We start from the raw sequence: 19,869 nt of genomic DNA on the forward strand, positions 1-19,869 counted from the left end.
GGCAGGAAAAACGTGAGCAGGCTCCTTTCTGCATTAAGCTCCACGATTGCGACTTTCTGAGAACCAAAATGTTCCCGGCTTATCCTTCCTTCGGCCCAAGAAACACAAGCATGCCTCCATTTTCGAAGTGGAGGCAGTACCAGGTGCTGAATTCAGCAGGGAGGCTGCGCTTCAAAGGGAAGTTACCCAGGGGAATCCTCCGGGAGCAGAACCCTTGTGACTGCGCATACGGGGCTTGGCCTGAACGCATTATCCAGAATGCGTATTTCCAACAGCTGTCTCCTTTCACCAGACTTTCAAGCTGCTACTTCATCCAAAATGCAAGCCAGAACAGTTCCAGAAGCACTCAGCTGATAAAAAAAAAAAATCAGGAAATTGAAATGCAAAGATTACATGAGGTTTCTCTGCATTATTATCTTCTCCCTGCGTGCACCATCCCCCTTATGCCTCTTTGTCTCTGAATCGAGCAGAGAAACAGAACAACAAAGAACATGGGCCTTAATGTTGACTGGCAAACATCCAGAAAATAAGGCAACTGAAATCACTGGGAATTTCAGAACATCATGTGCAAAAATCATTTACCAAGTTCACATAGGAGATGCTCAGGCAGAAGTACGAGCACTACACTGACTCTGAGTTTCAGACTGATGCTCTGACCCCCAAATCATCCCTTCTTCATAAAGTAAACTGAGAAGATACAGGGGGTTTTTTCTTAGATCTTTTTGTATATATCCCTTTGCTTGGAAAGCAAAACTAAGGCAGAGAGCTGCCTTCCCTCTCACAGTTGCTTCTCAATTACTTTCAGACTGCTCCTCTCAGCCAGTAGTATGACACAGCTGTGTTTGAGCCAAATGTTCCAAAATGACTAGACGGATATTTCTACTAGTCCTAAGTTTTGATTTTATGAAAACATTCCTGACCTGACATAGCTCTTAAAATACTGCATTCCCAGTAGCTTCAGTGTAACTCTGCATCTTATTCACAGTCTCTGGATTTCTGACAGAATTTTTTATAAAACATGTGCCCTAAACCTTAATTTCTAATGAACAATTCCCATATTATCAAGAAGCTCTACTTTGAAATGAAAAGTATTTGAGGCCTGGCCAGGAAAAGGCCAGGACATGCTATTGTAAATAGAATTCTATTGTATGCTTCAGCTATGTATAGCTTTTACAAATATTTATTAGATAGCTAAATTATTTGTTGCCATTACTGTTTCTCTGCTCAGCTGATAGCTTGACCTCCCCATATGGTCATTGGTGACCAAAGGGAAAGGAGGCTGTGGTGGGAAAGGAAAGGAAGATGACCGTAGAGGTCACCTAGCTGGACAAGCATCCAGCACAGCGAACTGCACGTTCACAGTGCCGTGCTGTGTGTCCGAGTCACGTTCTGTGTAGTTAGTCTTCCCACAGAGTTTCCATGTGAGGAGGGGGAAATTAATTCTCTGAGGTCTGATACTTGAGGCAATGCTTCAAGTGCTTTAATTCTTATAGATAACAAAGAATTGGGAGAAACTTCATAGCATTGCCAAGAAACCAAACCAAATTTTCCCCTTTTCTTTCAGGTAGAGAACAGGGCTTCATGGGCAATACACAGGATTAATGGACCTGACTGTTCCTATGATGCCCACTGACTCCTGTCAGCTGTGCCTTTCTAGCCGAGATCCTTCCTGGGACAGCAGGACAGTATGCTATCCCCTAAGGACCTGAGAATATATTACACACACCCCCATGACAATGCAAACTCCTTATCCTCACTGCAGATACCCAGAGGCTTAACATCGTTCTTCCCTATTGGTTATCTAAAACAATGTCAGTGATTAAATCTCCCTTCTTTAATCACACCATACTATTATCCCTTCTAGGAACAAGCCATACCAGTATAAATACTACAAAATAAGCATTTTTATACTGCTATAACTGTGCTCACCAAGAGGAATTCCATCTTTTTGGCACTGTATGTAAAACACTGGGAGCTTGTGTATGTGGATGAGCATGGAAAATGTTCATAAATACTTCTGTAAGGTGCCATAGTGTCTAGTAGCAATGTACATCTGCTATGGGAAGCAAATAAGGAAATACTACATGGGCTTTCTCCTGTCATGCTCTGAGCAGATCTGAACAATATGGTTGCTAAATCAAGACATCCTGTTTTCATAATATTTTTGTCTTGGTAGTGCTGTGTCAGAGGTGAGCAAGCAATTTCAAAGTACTTCAGAAAAACTTCAGTATAGGAAATAAAAGGTAAAGTCTTTTTGCAAGGCTTCTGAAATGGAGAAACTTACAAAAGAAGCAAATGTTGAATGGTGCTGCCCTGCGTTAACATGGTTATATGTTAATCTTGAAATAGCGGGCATAAATATATTTAATGAGCAAAGCTATGCAGTTGCCATCATTAATACAGAAAGGATATGAATAGCAACAATCCTTTAAAATCTGTCTTCCATGGAAAAGCATCAGCCAAACAGCTCATCAAGAGCCACGCTGTGCATATCAAAAGAATTCTCTAGCATGAGGTATATGATTTATGCAGGAGGGGTTTGACTATACCTTGTATCTCGGTTCTCTAGATGTGATTAATCCCACAGGGCAAATATTTCATTCAGGTTCTCTCTGCTTTCATTTTAGGATGAGGATTTTCCCCTCATGGCCATTACTTCTCTCCTGCTGGAGCGTTGGAGTCTGCAGCTTTGAATTTAGTCACTGCAGATGGTATCTGCAATGCTAGATAGCATCTATTTGGAGCACAAAAACCCTCATAAAATTATTTCAAAGGACACATGCCCTTGACACACATCAAGGGAGTAAGTAAACTTAGTCAACAGTCCTACTTAAATACATCAGGTAAATTCAGCTTTAACTATTTTAGTGTTACGTGGTACTAAAGAAAATATCTGCGCTTCCAAATCCCTCCAAAAAGATAATTTCATAGGGAGGACTGGACCTTCTAATTATTATTTTTATGAATGTGTTTTTATTTGGCTGTTCCATGGTGGGAAAGCTTCTCTTCTCAGTGGGGATCTGTGTACAAGATAACCAGGCTTAAAGACCACAACAAGTGACTGAGTAAGAAAATCCCCAAGAAGAGAGAAACAGCTGGAGAGAGGCCAAAGTCTCTGCCAAGAGATGCTTCAGTGAGTGAGTGCATTCACTCAGATGAGGGAGGCCAGAGGATAGCTCTTGAGAAACAGTTCCTGAATTAGCTTTCAGTCTTGTTATCTGGCAATGAACTTTATAGCTTTCACAAGGAGCAGGCTTCACAATCCAGCCCAGTGTCTTTTCAGTGATGACATAGTGCATGTCGCTAGGCTGTATGAGAAAGATTGTCAGCTGGAAAACCTGTCAGTGAAGGCTTGAAATGTTCTTTTTCCTTACTAGGTATTGTTTTTGACATGAGGAAGGTGCAAAAGGAAGGTTGCCAGCAAACTAATAAAAAGGTTTAACTGGGTTTAACTTTCTAAAAGTGACTGGTTTACAGTAATGGTTTGCTGGGAACACAGAGAAAGTTTGCATGGTGGTGAACAACTGAGCATACGATAAGATGAAAATTGCAAAGAATTTTGCCCTTTCCACTCATTAGTGAAGACTGTTCATAGCTCTACAGGATCAGGACTTATCCGAACTGCACTTTAAACTCAAGATTTCCATTATTTGAATGGCATAAGGTTAAAATATCAAATGTACCCTACCATCTCTTTGAGGTGCCATTTAGTTACTTCTTTTGAAGTCACTTGTGCTTCTTTAATAGGTTGTACTCACCACATTTATATGTCCTCTTAAATAAAATGTGTGGCTCTTGGCAATGCAGCTTACATGCTCATAAAATCTGAGTAACTTTGTGCTAAATTCTAATTAAGAAATTTAATTGAGCCTCCAGTTGTTACTCTGTCACGTGAGCAGCAGCTGGGGACTACCTAATTATTCAGAGATCTGTGCTACTTTTGTTTTGTTTATTTAAAGAGCTGTACGTGACACTTCTTTCTTTAGCAAACTCCCTTGAAGTATCGGACAATTAATGCAAACAGCATGTAGACCTTGTGGCTACTCTTAGACAACCATCTGAGTACTCTCTAAGTGATACTGAAGCTCTCTCTTTTTGCCCTAGGTCAAAACCCTTTCTTGTGTCACATGGAAAAATAGCAACATTCTTTATTCCTGAAAGCATTTATTCTTAGAAAGTCTAAATTGTCAAAAGAAACACTTTATTGCCATAGAGATGTCACCACTATTATTTTCCACTGTGTCCTTCACTCAGAGCCTTTGTTATACATAAAAAAGAATCCAATATCAACTGCCTCTCAGCAGTAGAAAGTGACATGCATATGAAGATCAGAGCCATTGAATAAGACTGTGAACCCCCCCTGTACTGGTAAACATCCAGGACAGCTTTGCTGCAGTCATTACAGATATTCTGGTGTAACTCAGGTCAGGCTCTGTTTACAGTGCCCGACTGCTTCTGAGAAGGATCAGTTGCACTCCAGTAAATTACGCAGCAACACAAATAACAATCCAGATGCCTAGGTTTTTCAAAATTCTTCCCCCTCCCAAACCTATTTAGCCATGCTTACATATAACCAAAGCATGCAATGGCCTAACTTCTACCATATTTCAAAGCGCTCGCATCTGGATTTTAAGGGCCCAGTTCTGTTGAAACGGTTTCAGCTGATAAGATTATTTCGGTAATCAGGGCTTAACCTTGGGAAAACAAAGAATGGATTGAAATAGAGAGTTCGCCCTTCCCTTCTCTTCCAGTCTACACATGAATGCACAGGCTGCTTGCACTCTCCTCTCGTTTTAAACCTCATCCACGCCAGTCCTCTTGACAGGAAATACGGTATCCTCTTCCATGCGTGTTTCCCACCGCAGGGGTGCAGAGCGCTGATCGGCCTCTGCCACCTGCTGGCAAAGCCAAAAACGGTCCAGACGTGAAATGGGAGGCTGAAGTGTTGCTTACGCACGCCTAAAATCTGTCTCCTTTAATGAAAACCATCGTGGTACAAACAGGACAGTCTTCTGCTGTTGCTCTTCCCGCAACTTTGGCTGCAAAGGTTGTGCCCGATGAACTCTGTCAGAAAAATACCTCTGAAATGAAAATAGTTGTTACTGCACATATGCAAGAAGGGTCTTTGTTGCTTACAGCTCAGTGCTGGGATCTGAGGCTGATTTGTGTTGGTTTTAAGGCGATTCAAGCAAGAGGCAATTTTAAGATATCTGCATGTTCTAGAATTTGAGACTTAACAGCTGAACTTATCCTCATTAGGCCTAACTGATTTCTGCTCCTGAATTGTGGTAAAATTGAAATGTAGGTCTGGATTGAAACCCTGTCTAGAGGTGAAAGTTCTCTTTTCAGCTTTGCATCCTATGCCTGGTACACTCAGTAGCCCACACAGCAGATCTGCATATGCCTTGTGAATGTTAGCTGTTTCACATATTCTGTGCAGCTGATATTCATATCTGTGAGAGGTTAATAACACCCTGTGAACCAGAGGGTTTCTGGGCACACTTGGGTAATTGCTCCAGTTAAATGCTTTAGACTCACAGTAGCCTCTGGAGATGAAATTCTCATGCAAAATTCATTCCCATGAATTACTGCAGTCCATAACAGATTCTTCTCACAAAAGTACTGAAGTGTGAATTTCTTGTACTGAAGCTTTTCTTGATCAGAACAGCATCAACACAGTCTGACAATACAAACCTCTACAGTTTTTCACATTTGCCACAATCAGAGTCTTGCTGGTCTGTCCTCTACCCTCCAGCAAAGCTTCCTGTGCTGAAGCTGCAGTCTCTGGAAGAACAGAGCAGCCCTCAGGCTGTCCAGGTACCTACAGCACCACTAACGTTGTCTCTCTATGAAGCTTCAGGCTAGGAGAGAGATGGAGAGGGAACGAAGGTCTGCCCATCTTATTAGGCAGCTAGTGGATTTGGAAAAAAAAAACAAAACCTGTCATCACCATTAGAAGCACAAGAAAGGGGGAGGAGGGATGGTACACCAGAATTGGCTCCATCCAACTGGGATTTCTATTCCTTGCACAACAGAACCTTATGAAATCGGTTTTACCTCGTCTCGCCTCATTAAGCTGCAAAGTAATTGCAGGCAGTCCAAAAGTATATCCTTACGTTACGCCTTAGGAGAAAAATAACTTTATGAACGTGCTTAGAGCATACGTCCGGAGCGAAGCTTCCCAGACAAGGAACAGATCTGCCTGCATCGGTTCCCAGGGGATTCGTCTCTCCTTTCCTTTTTCGGGCGGGGGGAAGCAAATACGCCCGGCACATTTTAAGCGGACGTGATGACAGAGCACAAGATATGTTCCGCGCAGCACCACAAGCACACTCGGGCACTGCCCTTCCGGGGGCAGGCGTGCGGGCTCCGACCCCGCGACATCCCGTGCCCGGGGCGCTTCCGGCGGATGCGGCGGGGCGGGTCCTTGGCGGCCATGGCGGCGGAGCAGCGGGAGCTGGGGCGGCTGTCGGCGCTCGCCGTGTACCGCCGGGTAGCGGGGGCCGGGCGGCTGGAGCGGCGCCGCCGCGGAGCGCAGCTGCCCGCGGGCCGCAAGCGGGCCAAGGCCCGGGCGAGGCGCGGCCGAGCGGGAGGCGGCGGCCCGAAGCCGGAGGCCCCGCCTCGGCCGGCGTCGCCGCCCGCCGCGCCCTCAAGCCGCGTGGACCTCCCGGTGGAGGTTCGCGTGGAGCCCCAGCCCGGGTGGGCGGCCGCTGGGCCTGAGGAGAAGCCGCGGGGCGGCCCCGCGACCATCCCGGGTGGCCCGCGGGCGGCGGGGGAGGACGGCGGCGGCGTGTCGGGGCTGCTGCGGCGGCTGGGGCGGCTGGAGGACAGCCGGCAGCGGGCGGCAGAACTGTTCCGCTGGCTGCTGGCCCCGGTGGCGCCCGGCGAGTTCCTGGGGCAGCACTGGGAGCGGGCGCCGCTGCTGGTGCGGCGAGGCGACCCCAGGTACTACGCGGGGCTCTTTTCCACGGCCGACTTGGACGCCGCCCTTCGGGACGGCGAAGTGCACTTCGGCACCCACCTGGACGTGACCAGCTACGCCGAGGGCGTGCGGGAAACGCACAATCCCTCGGGCCGGGCCCTACCTGCCGTCGTCTGGGACTTCTACCAGAATGGCTGCTCCCTGCGGCTCCTCTGCCCACAGGCTTTCTCCCCCACCGTCTGGCACTTCCTCTCCATCCTGCAGGAGCAGTTTGGCAGCATGGTGGGAGCCAACACATACCTCACGCCACCAGGGACACAGGGCTTCGCCCCCCACTACGATGACATCGAGGCCTTTGTGCTGCAGCTGGAGGGGAAGAAGCACTGGCGCGTCTACAGCCCCCGGACGGATGCCGAGGTGCTGCCCCAGTTCTCCAGTCCAAACCTAACGCAGGCTGAGCTCGGTGAGCCTGTGCTGGAGACGGTGCTTGAGGCCGGGGACCTGCTGTACTTCCCTCGTGGCTTTATCCACCAGGGCGACTGTCTCCCTGATGCACACTCGCTCCACATCACTGTGTCTTCCTACCAGAGGAATTCCTGGGGGGACCTTCTGGAGAAGCTCCTCCCAGCTGCCCTGCAGATGGCCCTGGAGGAGGATGTGGAGTACCGGCGAGGGCTTCCCATGGACTACCTGGGGTACATGGGGGTTGCCAACTCAGATGCAGTTGATGCTCGGCGAACAGCCTTTGTGGAGAAGGTGCAGAGCCTGATAAAGAGACTTATTGACTATGCACCCATTGATGCTGCTGTGGATCAGATGGCCAGGTCATTTCTTCATGACTGTCTGCCCCCTGTGCTTACACAGAGTGAAAAGGCGCAAAGTATCTATGGCTTCCCAGCCCGGTGGCAAGATGGAGGCCCTCACAATGTTGATATACAGATAACAAAAGACACCGAAATACGCCTCCTCCGCCATGGCATTGTTAGATTATGTAATGAAGAAACAGGTGTGATGCTGTATTACACGACAGAAAACTCAAGAGTGTATCACAAAGAAGAACCCAAGTTCTTTGAGCTAGATCCTGAGTATACAGACAGTATCGAATTTCTGCTGTCTTCCTATCCAAATCACATCAGTGTGGGTAACCTTCCATGTGAAACCTTGGAGGAGAGGATTTCTCTAGCCACACTCCTGTTTGAGAAGGGCATTCTGACTACGAAGAAGCCTCTGGTGCAAGTGTAACTCTTATTTTTTAACAAAATAAACATACATTTGTTTAGGAAGTGTTCTGTCTTGGTCTTGCCTTACACCTGCTAGATGTGAATCAGCAGTCCAGGTCCCTGCATCTCATCTAGGGGCAAAAGGGCTATGGTATGGGTAGGGAAATGTTCTGATTACAGTGGGTATCTGCTCTAGGAGTACAGTGGCTGAGTGACTAGAGAAGGGAAAATGTTATTACACCCTAGGTAACTTCAGGAACCTAGTGACCTTTCTTGCAGTCTGTAAATCATCTCTGTATTTTCACAGTATTTTATAGCAGCCTGCTCTGCTGTGGGAAGTACTCTTATTCACAGGCAGATTTGGCGATGGTCAGCATTCTGTGTGCCTGTGCTGTGCCATGCTGGTCAGCATTCTGTGTGCCTGTGCTGTGCCATGCTGCATAGGCCTTCAGGCCTATGCTGTGTTGTAAAGATCCCTTGGTCACAGAAAAAATTTGTCCAGCTCTTCTTAGAAGTGGAGCTTGTGGGCAGCTCCCACTCAGTTCCAGCAATTACATTACCTACGTGAGCCTGCCCTTATCACACAGTGCAGCAAGATGTCCTCAGGCAAACATGATCTGCTGCATTTGAAATGTTTCAGGCTCACTTGCATCTTCTTCAGTCTGCAAGGTGTCTTGGTAATAAAATAACCTCCCCTACTGGTTTTCCCACAGCAGCCCCTAGCAATGAAATTATTGGTCCTTTCAAAGCAAATGGGGCACCCTCTAATATGGCTTTTTTTGTGCTAGGTGAAAAAAGTTTCATTTAAGGACCTATCAAATTACATGAACACATGCCTGGCTGTGTGGCCAGTTTCCATAAGTACTGACAAATCTCTAATATGCTTTTCCTCAGTGCTATTTGATCATAGCAGTCAGCAGGTGAGGAATATTCTGTCTTTAAAGCCTCCTGAAGCTATATCCACAAGGAGCAGGGTGTATTACCCTGTGGTCCTCTGAGCTGTTGGATCATCAGGGTTTTGCAGGATGGCACACATGCACTTTTAACTGGTTAGGATTTAAGTGTACGCTATGTCCTCCAAGGTCCCATACTTGCAAAAGCCAGTGTGCCAGCCTTTCCTCCCTCTTTTGCCTGTATGCATTTGCTAAATCTTGAAACTCGGGCTGTGTAAAACTGCACAGCACAAGAGAGTGCTGAGGTGCCCTGCAGCCCTCTTTGATCTCTAAATCACTAGTGGCTGGACAGAAATGCTGTTGTCACATGTCCTCTGACCCTTTTGTCATCCTTAGCAGAGGGTCAGCCATCCTTGTCCCACCATTCATGCCCCTGGTAAATATCTCATGCCCGGTTCCTGGGCTGCTCTGTGTGGCCCCTGTGCAACCATGGGCACCTGCACTGCAGTTTGCTGCTTGGGGGCTTGTGGTGCAGTGCTGCACCAGGAGCTCATGCAGCCCTTCCTATGATGGTTATAAGCACCCCCATGTCCATTTCAAGTACATTAATGACAATCAAAGATGGCACAAATTTTCCTTAGCTTTTCCTTTCCCTGGACCCTGTCTCCTAAAACAACATAATACTGCAGCTGGGATGAGAATTCTGATAATTCCTCCCCAGCTTCTGAATCTACTAAGGAAACTACCTGGGCTAAACACCTTACACATACTCCTCATGGTTTTACCCAGGGCTAGCCAGGCACAGAGTTTCTCTTTTTCTCTTGGTTCTTTCTCCATAAAGGTATTTCTCACTAAGACTGGTGAGAAGTTGCACTGGGAGGTGCTGGTCCATTATGATCCCAGAAAAGCACTTTTGTAAGAGAAGTACTCACATTCTGTAAAGTATCTAAAAATGCTATTTATTAGAGCTAACACTCTAAAAAGAGAGTAGTATAGATAATCTTACACCCCTTTAGATGCTGAGAACCCTGAGCAATGAAGCATGTGACAGGACTCCACCCCACATACAGCATATCATGCAGACATGGTCCATAGCAGATTCTCCCCTTTCAGTCTTTTAGGGTATTGTAAGATTTTTGTATAAGGAAACAGCTCTATTTATCACGTCTACAGTCAAAGAGAGACAATGTTTGCATGGGAATATCTTGCTGCACTGTTTGACAAGGGCAGGGCCACGCAGGTCTTGTAACCACAAGTACTGACTGGAAGCTGCCTGTGAGCTTCTGTGTAAGGAAGAGATGGCTGAGTTTCCCATAAGGCTTGGAATCTGTGCAGCACAACATAGGCCTGAAGGCCATATTGTAAGGACAGTGCAGCACAGCACAAGCATCAAAGGCACAGGGCAGTGTTGTGTCCTCCAGAGGCTACACCATGGCTATTGGAGGGGAATGTTCTGCATGCTGTAAGGCAAGGCAACGCAAGGACCATGCTGAGAGTTCCCTCACACAGTTCCAAACAGCACAGAAACACAAACGAAGGTACAGGGAGCACATCCAGCAACTTTTCCAAGAGGAGCTGTGCAGGACAGAAAAGCTGTGAGAGAGCTAGGTTTTATTTGCTTTTGTAATCAGCCCCTCAGGGCATTGGTACAGCATCTTTTTGAAGGATACAAGAACCATTGGCTTCACAATAACCACACGGGGCACAGAAAGTGGGGGGCAAAGCCGGCCGTCCCACCTGGGCAGGAGGAGGAGGCAGCACTCCATGACTGGCTGCCCAGGCACAAGAAGCCAGAACATCCAGCTTAAATACAGTCATGATGCAGCTGAGTGGATCATAGAAGCTGCAAATTGCTCCCAGCCTTCTTTGCTGAGCATGGTTGTGGTCATGGCAGACAAGGTTTCTCCTGTCCAGCATTTCCACATCACTCACTTATCATCCCTGGCCCCTTCCATATACCTCGCGCCTGCCGCCTGCAGCCACTTTGATGTGCCTGTCACTCTGCCAGAGTTATCTCTGGGGAAAGCTGTACAAATACTCACCTGGCATAGCTAGCATCTACCAGAATACTCGCCTAGGAAAGGATCAAACAGATATGCACTGGAAGGATAGAGGATGAGGTTCTATTCAGGTACCATCATCTGGAGTGCCAGAGATGGTGTCTGAGACATAACAAGGTGGGCAGAAGTGGAGAAGAGAAACATGCATTTTTTGAAGCAGCCTTCATGAATTGTCATCACATGCCCCTATATGACCCCGTAGTCTAAGAAGGGTAAAGAAAAAAGCCTTTACCCATAGCTAACTGTGGAAGCTGACCTCGGCTGGCTGCTGGATACCCACCTAGCCACTCTCTCAATCCCCTTTAGGAATAGGAGAGGTGAAGAAACTAAGATGAAAAACCTCATGGCTCAAGATAAGGATGGGGTGTAATTCATCAACTAACACCATGGGCAAAACAGACTTGACTTAGAGAAGATTAATTTAATTTATTGCCAGCTAATAACAGAGTAGCACAGTGAGAAATAAGAACAAAACTAAAAACACCTCCTCCCCATCTTTGGGCAGCATTAAGTCTGTCTCTGAGCTGGCTAAAACTGTCCCTGTCCAATATGGGGGAAACCCTGGTCTCTTCTCACAGACCACAGCTTCCCACTACCAAAACCTTTCCCCATAGCTCTGGATAGCCTTACTTTTGTTTTGCAACCAGTGCTCAAATGGTATCATTATGCTTGCTCTCTCTTGGCTATCATCAAGGAACATTTTGCATGGGAATGGAAACAATTTGTGCGTAGGAGGTTCCTGTTATCTGTCCAGAAGAAAAACTAATCATTGCCATCACTTTCTTCATGCAGTTTTGCAAATTCTCAGCATTAGACAATGAACCAGCTGTCACGCTTTTCAGCTCAGTACTGATGAGCATTTCCTCCCACATGCCAGGTGAAGGGGCCAGGGATTGGCCTGCTTGGTTACTCCAAAGGAGGCGAACTGTCTCTCGCCATGGCTGCCTTCCTGAAGAACATCACAGCCATTTGCTTCCCTCAATGGCCCTGTGGCTGCTACATTTATTCCTCTCTGTTACAAGGATAAAACCATCCCCATTTTGACCACATACATATCAAGGTCACCGATTCCAATATTCTTGATTGTTCTGATGTCCTTATTGACCCTTTTCAAGCCCCTGGCAACCGAAGCCTGATCCCAATAAAGAAAGCTGAGGCACAGCTACTATTCATCATGGGACAAGATGACCATGTTGTCAAAAGAAAGTATTATGCTACTGAAGTCTGCAAGCTTTTGCAGGCTCAAGGGAAGGAAAATTTTCAGATTCTCTCCTACCCTGGAACAGGGCACTGCATAGACCCTACCTTTTTCCTTTGTACCCCATAGGAAACCATCCCGTTTTTCACAAGCGGGCAGTCGTGGGTGAGGAGTTCGGGGCTTATTCTAAAGCTCAGGTTCTTGCTTGGCCACAGATCCAGGCTTTTTTCCAGAAATATTTAAATGACAAGTAATGTGCAACAAGTGATGTGCAAGCAACACACAACTTTGAACAACCAGATCTAATAAATTCTGTTACAGTTATCAATCTAACAGCTTGTTTCAGCTGTACAACTACAGTATCTTCCAGGACTTTACGCATCCATGACTCAGAAAAGAAAGGGGTTTGCCTTTTCTTCCCTGAACCTTTTTGTTCAAGTGTCAAGAAAATGCATGGCATTTTTTGCCTTTTATAAAACACCTCATGTGCCAAATGTGCTGTTATGTTTCTTGGGGGGGGTTCTATTCTCCTAATGCATTCTTGACAATACTTTCCATATCACTGTGGTCTCTACATGTACACACTATCCTCAGCTCATACTTGAAAGCAACACCTCCCAAATCACAATTTTGGAGCAGGGATTTCACTGTTGTTATGGTGAATGTCTCATTGCAAATGGAAATGTCTCTGATCTCTGTGCTGCTGGGAGTGTGCAAAAATGGATGCTATAGCCAGGTTGCTGGACTGTTTCTGGTTTACCCTTGGGGAAGGTTGTTTGCCTTCTTCCATCTTCCCTTCACAATGCTGTGTTCTGGCTAGTGGGTACTTCTGGCTCCAAGATGTAATGTAAAAAAACTTCCTGCTGAATTTACAATCATTGTGATCTTCTCCCACATGATGTGGAACATTTTAATCTTTGTTATTGGGTTGAGAATTGTAATAAAGGACTGAGATTTGAAAGCCATGGAGTCATTTGTTCTGCTTTGGTTAGAAGCAGGGTTTGCAACTTGACCACTCTCTCATCCCAGGGTGAAACCTTGGGATTGCAGAAGCTTGGGATCAAGGGCTGCCCAGGTAGGAACAGGACACCATAGAAGATAGCCCTCTTACCTTCACTCTTCCACTCCTCTTGTGTCACCAAGCATAGAGGAGAAGGAATGCTGCTGAAGCCTCTAGGACCTTTTCCCTTAGCATCTGCTACAGCCTATGGTCAAGCTGGTGATCAAATCCAGTAGTGTAAACCAAGGATTGTTTTTCTCAACAACAGGAGTAGTTGCCACACATTGAGGGCTAGACACCAGACAACATGCCCAAATGCCAGACAACAAAGCACCTCATCTGTTTAGGAGAGAATGGGTAATCTCCACAGGGAAGGAAAGACTGCTGAGACTCTGTCCAACACTTCTGACCACTTAGTATTTCCAAACAGGACAACACTCAGGATTCCCTCAGATGCTTCCACTTGTTTCACACCACTAAGTCAGACATGAGGAGTTCAGAGTGTGAGGCACCCCTACCTGCATCTCCAGAAAGACTTGGGGAGCCTAAGGAAACAGCTGTCCCTCTGCAGCTCCTTTTGGATCAGAAGATCCAGCTCTGGGCAAGATGGACTGAATGGCCTTCTTTTTTTAAAACCTTGCAAAATCCATTACTAGAAGAGCCAGATATTTCCTGACCTACCTAAAGAGTCTGTGAAAGCACTCCCTCTTCATCCCTCCTGCACTACTGATGATCCTAATCATCCTTCCCAATTCACCTGGCTGTGCATAAGCCACCTTGCCCATGCCTTGGGGCAACCAATACAGAGGCAGAACCGGCAAGGAGACGCGAAGCACTGCCGGGCTGGTGCTGGTGTGGCTTCTCCCCGCCGCGGCTGGGGCTGGCCCACGCTCCGGTCTCTCGGCTGAGCAGCACAGCACAGTTCGGCCCTACTCGGGGTCGCTGCCGGCGAGCAACAGCTCCGCGCTGCCCTGTCTCTGTGCGGTCGGTCCCACACAGGCCCTTCGCTGCCCGGGCGGTGAATCCCGACTGCGATTCCGCTCGGTGGCTCGTCAACGCCTCTGCCCGTCCTGCCCCGCGTGTCCCCCCGCCCGCAGCCACCGTCCGGTCCAGGGGAGCTTGGGGGGACACTGAGGAGCTCTCTGGGGCCAGGACAGGTCGCAAGAACTCGGCAGAGTTTGACAGAGAACCCTCCCATAGCCGGAAGGGCAGGGTCGAAGACAGAGGAGAGGCGAAGAGTAGGCGGGCGGGGCGGCGGGGAAGCAGGCCGGCGGGGCGAGGGACCTACCGCCCCGCTCCTGCCCGCGGGGTCTTACAGCGGCACTCCGGGATCGATCCCGACTCCAGTTCCGCGGGGACCCGCCCCAGAATCCGCCCCCAGAGGCGGGAACTACCCGGGGCAATGTGGCAGATCACTGCCCGCTCCCTGCGCCGGGCCAGCTCCCGTAGCTGGCAGAGGCGACAGCCCTGGCCCGGCCCCGCGCCTGCAGCCCCACGGTGCCGCAGCCCCGCGCGGACCCCCGGGACAGCCTCTGCCCGTGGACTCGCCTCCATGGCCCCCTCCATCCGCTTCTCGCCCGCCACCCGCAGCCTCTTCGATGAGCCGCTGGCCATCGCTGTGCAGGGCCTCGGCCCGCGGCAGCAGGTCACACTGAGGACATCCTTGCGGGATGAGAAGGGAGAGCTCTTCCAGGCCAGTGCCCACTACCAGGCGGGGGACGACGGGGAGCTGGACCTCGCCCGCTGTCCTGCGCTGCCGGGAGGCAGCTTCTCTGGCCTGGAGCCCATGGGGCTGCTCTGGGCTTTGCAGCCCCAGAGGCCCTTCTGGCGGCTGGTGAAGCGGGACGTTCAGAGCCCCTTCCTCCTGCAGCTGGAGGTGTTTGAGGGCCACGGGAAGCCTCCAGGGCGGCTCCTGGCCCAGGCGCAGCACGAGCGGGCGTTCCTGCGGGACGGGGTGCGGAGAGTCCCGGTGCGAGAGGGGAGGATCCGGGCGACGCTTTTTCTGCCCCCCGGTGAGTACCGGCCGTGCCGGGCTCCTTCTCCCACTGGTGTTGCTCTGCTTTCAGCCCCGCGCTTCCAGGCCCGGAGTGTGACCCCTTCCAGGCTTCCCCTTAGGACAAGGGGAAGCCTCGCCCTGCCAGCTGGCACTAGACACTTCTCAAGGAGCGGTCTGATCAGCCCAACCCTCTTTGGTCTGCTGGGTGCACTCATTACGTAGAGCAGCTATATGTGCTGAAGCACACTTGAGTTTATTTAATTGATTATTACTGGACATGAAAGCATTTATCACAATACCCTTCTTGTTCCCAAATGCTGTGGGAGGTGGTGTCAGCCAGTCTTCAAGATGCCTTTCCTCTACCTGGCTGTTTCCCAGGGAATTCAGCTAGTAATTCTTTGAGTAAGTAGAAGGTTGCTCTCCCAAACTATAGCGTTCAAGCCTGCTGCTTCCCTTTCCCACCTCTCCACAGATCCTGAACTCAGTTATATCCTAGTTGCTGAAGCCCAAGGCAATCCAAGCTGCCTTTTGCTGCTACATTTGTCCCCAATTCTTCCTTGTTTGTGAGCAGAAGATTAAGGAAAGCATTAGACAGGTTTGCTCTTACAGTATTTTTGTCAGAAAGTAATCATTACTATGGTCTGTGAGGTTTTCAGATTGCCTGACAAATGCTGTGTTGTCCTCCCAGCAGCTATCCAGATTTCTGCTAGTTGGCTGTAGGAAACCTCATTCCCTTGGTTGAGTGGTTTGCAGCAGCTGCACCACTGCCACACCCCAGCTTTCCTTCCCCCTGTGATCCAGAGGCTTTCACCAAGCATGTCTCTGGAACCTCGTGTACTCAAAGAGCTCCTCTATGTATCGTGTGCTTTCCCCTTTCTTCCCTGTCTGTCCCTGGCAACTCCTCCATGACAGCGCTAAAATCATACGTCCCAGCCAGTGTCCTGGGCTCTGACTGCGCTGTAGCCTTGAGGCTGGAGGTGAATTTCCTGTTCTTCTTGCTTGTTGCCCATGTTCTCCATGTTAGTCTGCAGACACCTGAGGGAAGCCTCACCTTCTCTCCTGAGGAGGAATGGGAGTCTCCCTCTTGGCCTCCTCCTTTCCATACTTTGTTAGCAGTTTGCGGCAATCCCTCAGCTTTGGACTTGTCCCCTGATGAACCTAATGTAAAGGTTCTCTTACCAGGTTAGCAAGGTTAGTTTCAGATATTTTCTTCTCTTAATCCCAGAATAAATAGCCATAGTACGTTTACACTGAAACTGAGAAGCTGGAATCATCAGAAGAGGAGATTTTTTTTGATACTGAGAAATGCAGCAAGGAAAAGCCTCCTGGGTATAATTCAGAGCTTGATAGCTTTGCAGTGAATTTACATGATACAGAAACTAGTTGTGACTGTCAAAAGATCAATTCTCTTCCAGCCACATGTTCCCTGATGTTATCCAGAACATTACCAGGCCTGCTAATTTTTGCTGGCTTGTTTAATATTGAAGCAATGTAGCCATTTAATTAAAACTGGCACAGCAGTTTAGGACCCTTAACACCATTCTGCTGCTTTAGTTTTTTTTCTTTTTTTAAAAAGACACATTCCCAGGCCTATGATATTGGCATATAACTTAAGAATTGTGGGTTAATGTGTCCTGTTATATGGTCTCTCACAGGAAATGGCCCCTTTCCGGGAATTATTGACTTATATGGAACTGGAGGAGGACTCCCTGAATACAGGGCATGCCTGCTGGCCAACTACGGCTTTGCTGTGCTGGCTCTGGCTTACTACAGCTATGAAGATCTCCCCAAAGAGATGAAGGAATTCCACCTGGAATATTTTGAAGAAGCTGTAAACTATATGTTACAACACACCCAGGTTGGTTTGTTCATTGACTCACTACAGTGAACTCTCATTATTTCGGTCCTGTCAGACTGCAGATGGAGCAGAGCTGCTGTATTTAAAATAGCATCACTGTTAAGTTGGCTGTGATTAATTTGTTTGATATCTTTAATTCCCATTACAATGGCTCTCTGGCAGCTTATTCCAATTCTTCCTTCTGAAGTGGCCAGGAGAAACAGTGACACATAAGTAACATACTGGTAATTTCTACTCCATTCAACCCAGTGTCATAACTAGGGTGCTAGATGCCTGGAGACTTATTTGACTTCCAGCAGGGCTTTTAGGTTTATGCTCTGTAGAATGTCCTGCAGATCTTAATGTCCTTTTCAGCTGTGGAGCACATGATAACCTTCTGTGATACAAGTCTCAAGGAAGTCCACCAGTACACATTTGTTGCTGTGTATTTTCATCATCATGGCTAGGCTACGAGAACGAAGATTTAGGAAGGCTTTATCCACATTTTTTACAGGCACGCTGGTGGCTTTTATACGCTGTTAGAATCACTCCAAATGTTGTTATTTGGTGAGTGTGAGTTTTAGTAACTGCTTGTGCACTTAGGGATCCTTCTAAGTCAACACCTCTTGAAAGAGAACCTGCTTGGTTCTGCATCTCCTTGCAAGCAGCTGTGCATGACAATAGCTAGAACTGCACAAGGCAATACTTGGTTTCTCTGGAGAATGAAAACAAATACCTTCCTCAACCTCAGAAAGATGAGTAGATGTTAAAGATCTTGGTTGCTTTTCAGATGCCTTAACCTTAACTGCTCATGCCACCTCTCTGCCCAAAAAAATCTGAAAATTGCTTCCACTTGCCTTTTTTTTTTTTCCCTGAGAGCAGTACTATTGCCTCCCATTAACACCTCCACTGATACCCTCATCATGTTTTTAATGCGTTGCAAAGTTTCAGCTGTATTTTCTAATTTCTCCCTTTCCATATTTCAAAGTCAGTGGGTTTGGAGCCTATTACACTGGTGATAAGATACGAAAGATACTAAATTTTGATGCTGTCTCAGAGCCTTTTTGCTCCTAAGGGTCTTTGGATTTTGAAGCAGTTGTGGTATTAGCTAACCTTCTTTCAATATCCTTGGAGGCTTTCAATACCTTGTAAGGTCATTTACTTTTTCTATTCTAGTTAATTTGCCTTGTGTAAAAGAAAATGAAGGTAACCTATTCTAGATTGACTCCGGAGGACTGTACAATTCTCTTAGAAAAATGGCTTTAATAGGTTATTTTTTTTAAGATACATTTTAATGAGTAAGGTACCTCAAAATGCTTCCTGTGAGTTAGACACCAAGCATACCGGAGAAGAGGGAGAGCAGCTGATGCGGAGCCTGCCACTCCATGTTATCTTCTTAATAGGGAAACCAAAGACAGTGGTTCAGTGTAAGAAATACATTATCATAAGTGATGACAATATCATAGTCATTGCTGACTTTGAGCATTTTGCACTGAAAAAAAGTATTTGTAGAAGAACCCTCCCCTTCTCCTTCCCTCTTCTTCTCTCAACTGCCTTATAGGCAAAGTGAATTTGGGACTGCACATCTGCAAACACACTGTATTCTCTGCTTCAGCACTGAACCCTGTAGCTTTGTTAGGTGATGATGCTGCAGTCCCAGTAGGGCTTAGTACCATAAATCAAGCACAGAACAGTGCCCTAGGGTCCCTCAGAAGTGGGCCCTGCAAACAGGACCTTAGATGCCTGTACTTGGGGTCCAAATTTGGGACAGACACGGCTGTGAACGTGGCAACATCTTAAAGAAGTGGCACGCTTTGGTTCATTACTTGTGGTTTCTCTTCTCTCACCTCCAGGTTAAAGGTCCAGGAATTGGGTTGCTTGGAATCTCAAAGGGTGGTGACCTGTGCACCTCCATGGCCTCCTTCCTAAAGGGCATCACAGCCACTGCCCTTATCAACGGCTCAGTGGCAAATGTGGGTGCTGTGCTCCGCTACAAGGACATCACCATTCCACCTCTTAATATCAACTTGAAACACATCAAGGTCAGCAAGTCTGGGATTGCTGATATTTTTGATACATTGAACAACCCACTAGAAGGGCCTGACCAGCAAAGCTTTATCCCTTTGGAGAAGGCCGAGTGTCGCTTCTTGTTCATTGTTGGCCAGGATGATCGCAACTGGAAAAGCGAATTCTTTGCAGTTGAGGGGAGCAAACGTTTGCAAGCTCATGGGAAGGAAAAGCCTGAGATAGTCTGTTATCCTGGAGCAGGGCATTACATTGAACCTCCCTTTTTCCCAATGTGTGCAGCCTCCATGCACCTGCTAGTTGGCAAACCTGTGGTGTGGGGAGGGGAGCCCAAGGCACACTGTGAGGCACAGATAGATGCTTGGCAGCAGATCCAAGCTTTCTTCTGGAAACACCTCACAGGCAAGCCATCTGGAACATCCAGTAATCTGTGATGTGAAGTAGATTACAGATGAAGATGCTGGTGTTTCAAGATTGCTTTGTTAAATGGCTCAGAATGAGAACAAGGAACATCAGAGAATAAGCTATTGGGTTTCTTGGAGGATGACAGCGGGTGAAAGCATGAAAGCTGCTTTGTTTTTACACCCTCCTCTAACCTTGGTTTTAGAGGTTCTTAGCCTCCTGCTTTGTGTAGTACAGGATTAAAGGCTGTGGAAGACAAATGTAGTAAGGCTGGGTGTTCTTTGAATGTGAAATTAAGTGGAAGGTAACTTATCTA

At 47.5% G+C, this 19,869-nt stretch overlaps 3 protein-coding genes across 3 annotated transcripts; all 3 read left to right on the top strand.

Moving 5' to 3' along the window:
• Positions 1 to 6,409: 6,409 nt before the first annotated feature.
• On the top strand, positions 6,410 to 8,202 carry RIOX1 (ribosomal oxygenase 1). The gene has a single exon (XM_051792019.1). The coding sequence runs from the start codon at positions 6,410 to 6,412 to the stop codon at positions 8,162 to 8,164; it is 1,755 nt and encodes a 584-aa protein (XP_051647979.1). The 3' UTR covers positions 8,165 to 8,202.
• Positions 8,203 to 8,290: 88 nt separating this feature from the next.
• On the top strand, positions 8,291 to 12,882 carry LOC127472986 (acyl-coenzyme A thioesterase 1-like). Its single transcript, XM_051792020.1, is given in 5 exon segments — positions 8,291 to 8,299; positions 11,973 to 12,071; positions 12,073 to 12,142; positions 12,145 to 12,396; positions 12,399 to 12,882. Coding segments are annotated over 5 exon segments (579 nt in total). The 3' UTR covers positions 12,548 to 12,882.
• Positions 12,883 to 14,174: 1,292 nt separating this feature from the next.
• LOC127472817 (acyl-coenzyme A thioesterase 1-like) lies at positions 14,175 to 19,817 on the top strand. Its single transcript, XM_051791581.1, has 3 exons — positions 14,175 to 15,305; positions 16,945 to 17,147; positions 18,980 to 19,817. The coding sequence occupies exons 1-3, from the start codon at positions 14,696 to 14,698 to the stop codon at positions 19,583 to 19,585; spliced, it is 1,419 nt and encodes a 472-aa protein (XP_051647541.1). The 5' UTR covers positions 14,175 to 14,695; the 3' UTR covers positions 19,586 to 19,817.
• The last annotated feature ends 52 nt before the right edge of the window (positions 19,818 to 19,869 follow it).

This window comes from Manacus candei, unplaced genomic scaffold (genome assembly GCF_025592945.1).
Source record: "Manacus candei isolate 608988 ecotype Guabito, Panama unplaced genomic scaffold, ASM2559294v1 h1tg000033l, whole genome shotgun sequence".
Classification (NCBI taxonomy): Eukaryota; Metazoa; Chordata; class Aves; order Passeriformes; family Pipridae; genus Manacus; species Manacus candei.

Excerpts from the sequence above, each read along its gene's own strand:
- RIOX1 (XM_051792019.1), top strand. The coding sequence starts at position 6,410 with ATGCGGCGGGGCGGGTCCTTGGCGGCCATGGCGGCGGAGCAGCGGGAG.
- LOC127472817 (XM_051791581.1), top strand. The coding sequence starts at position 14,696 with ATGTGGCAGATCACTGCCCGCTCCCTGCGCCGGGCCAGCTCCCGTAGC. Across the intron at positions 15,306-16,944 it reads GACGCTTTTTCTGCCCCCCG|GAAATGGCCCCTTTCCGGGA; the intron begins GTGAGTACCGGC and ends GGTCTCTCACAG. Across the intron at positions 17,148-18,979 it reads ATATGTTACAACACACCCAG|GTTAAAGGTCCAGGAATTGG; the intron begins GTTGGTTTGTTC and ends TCTCACCTCCAG.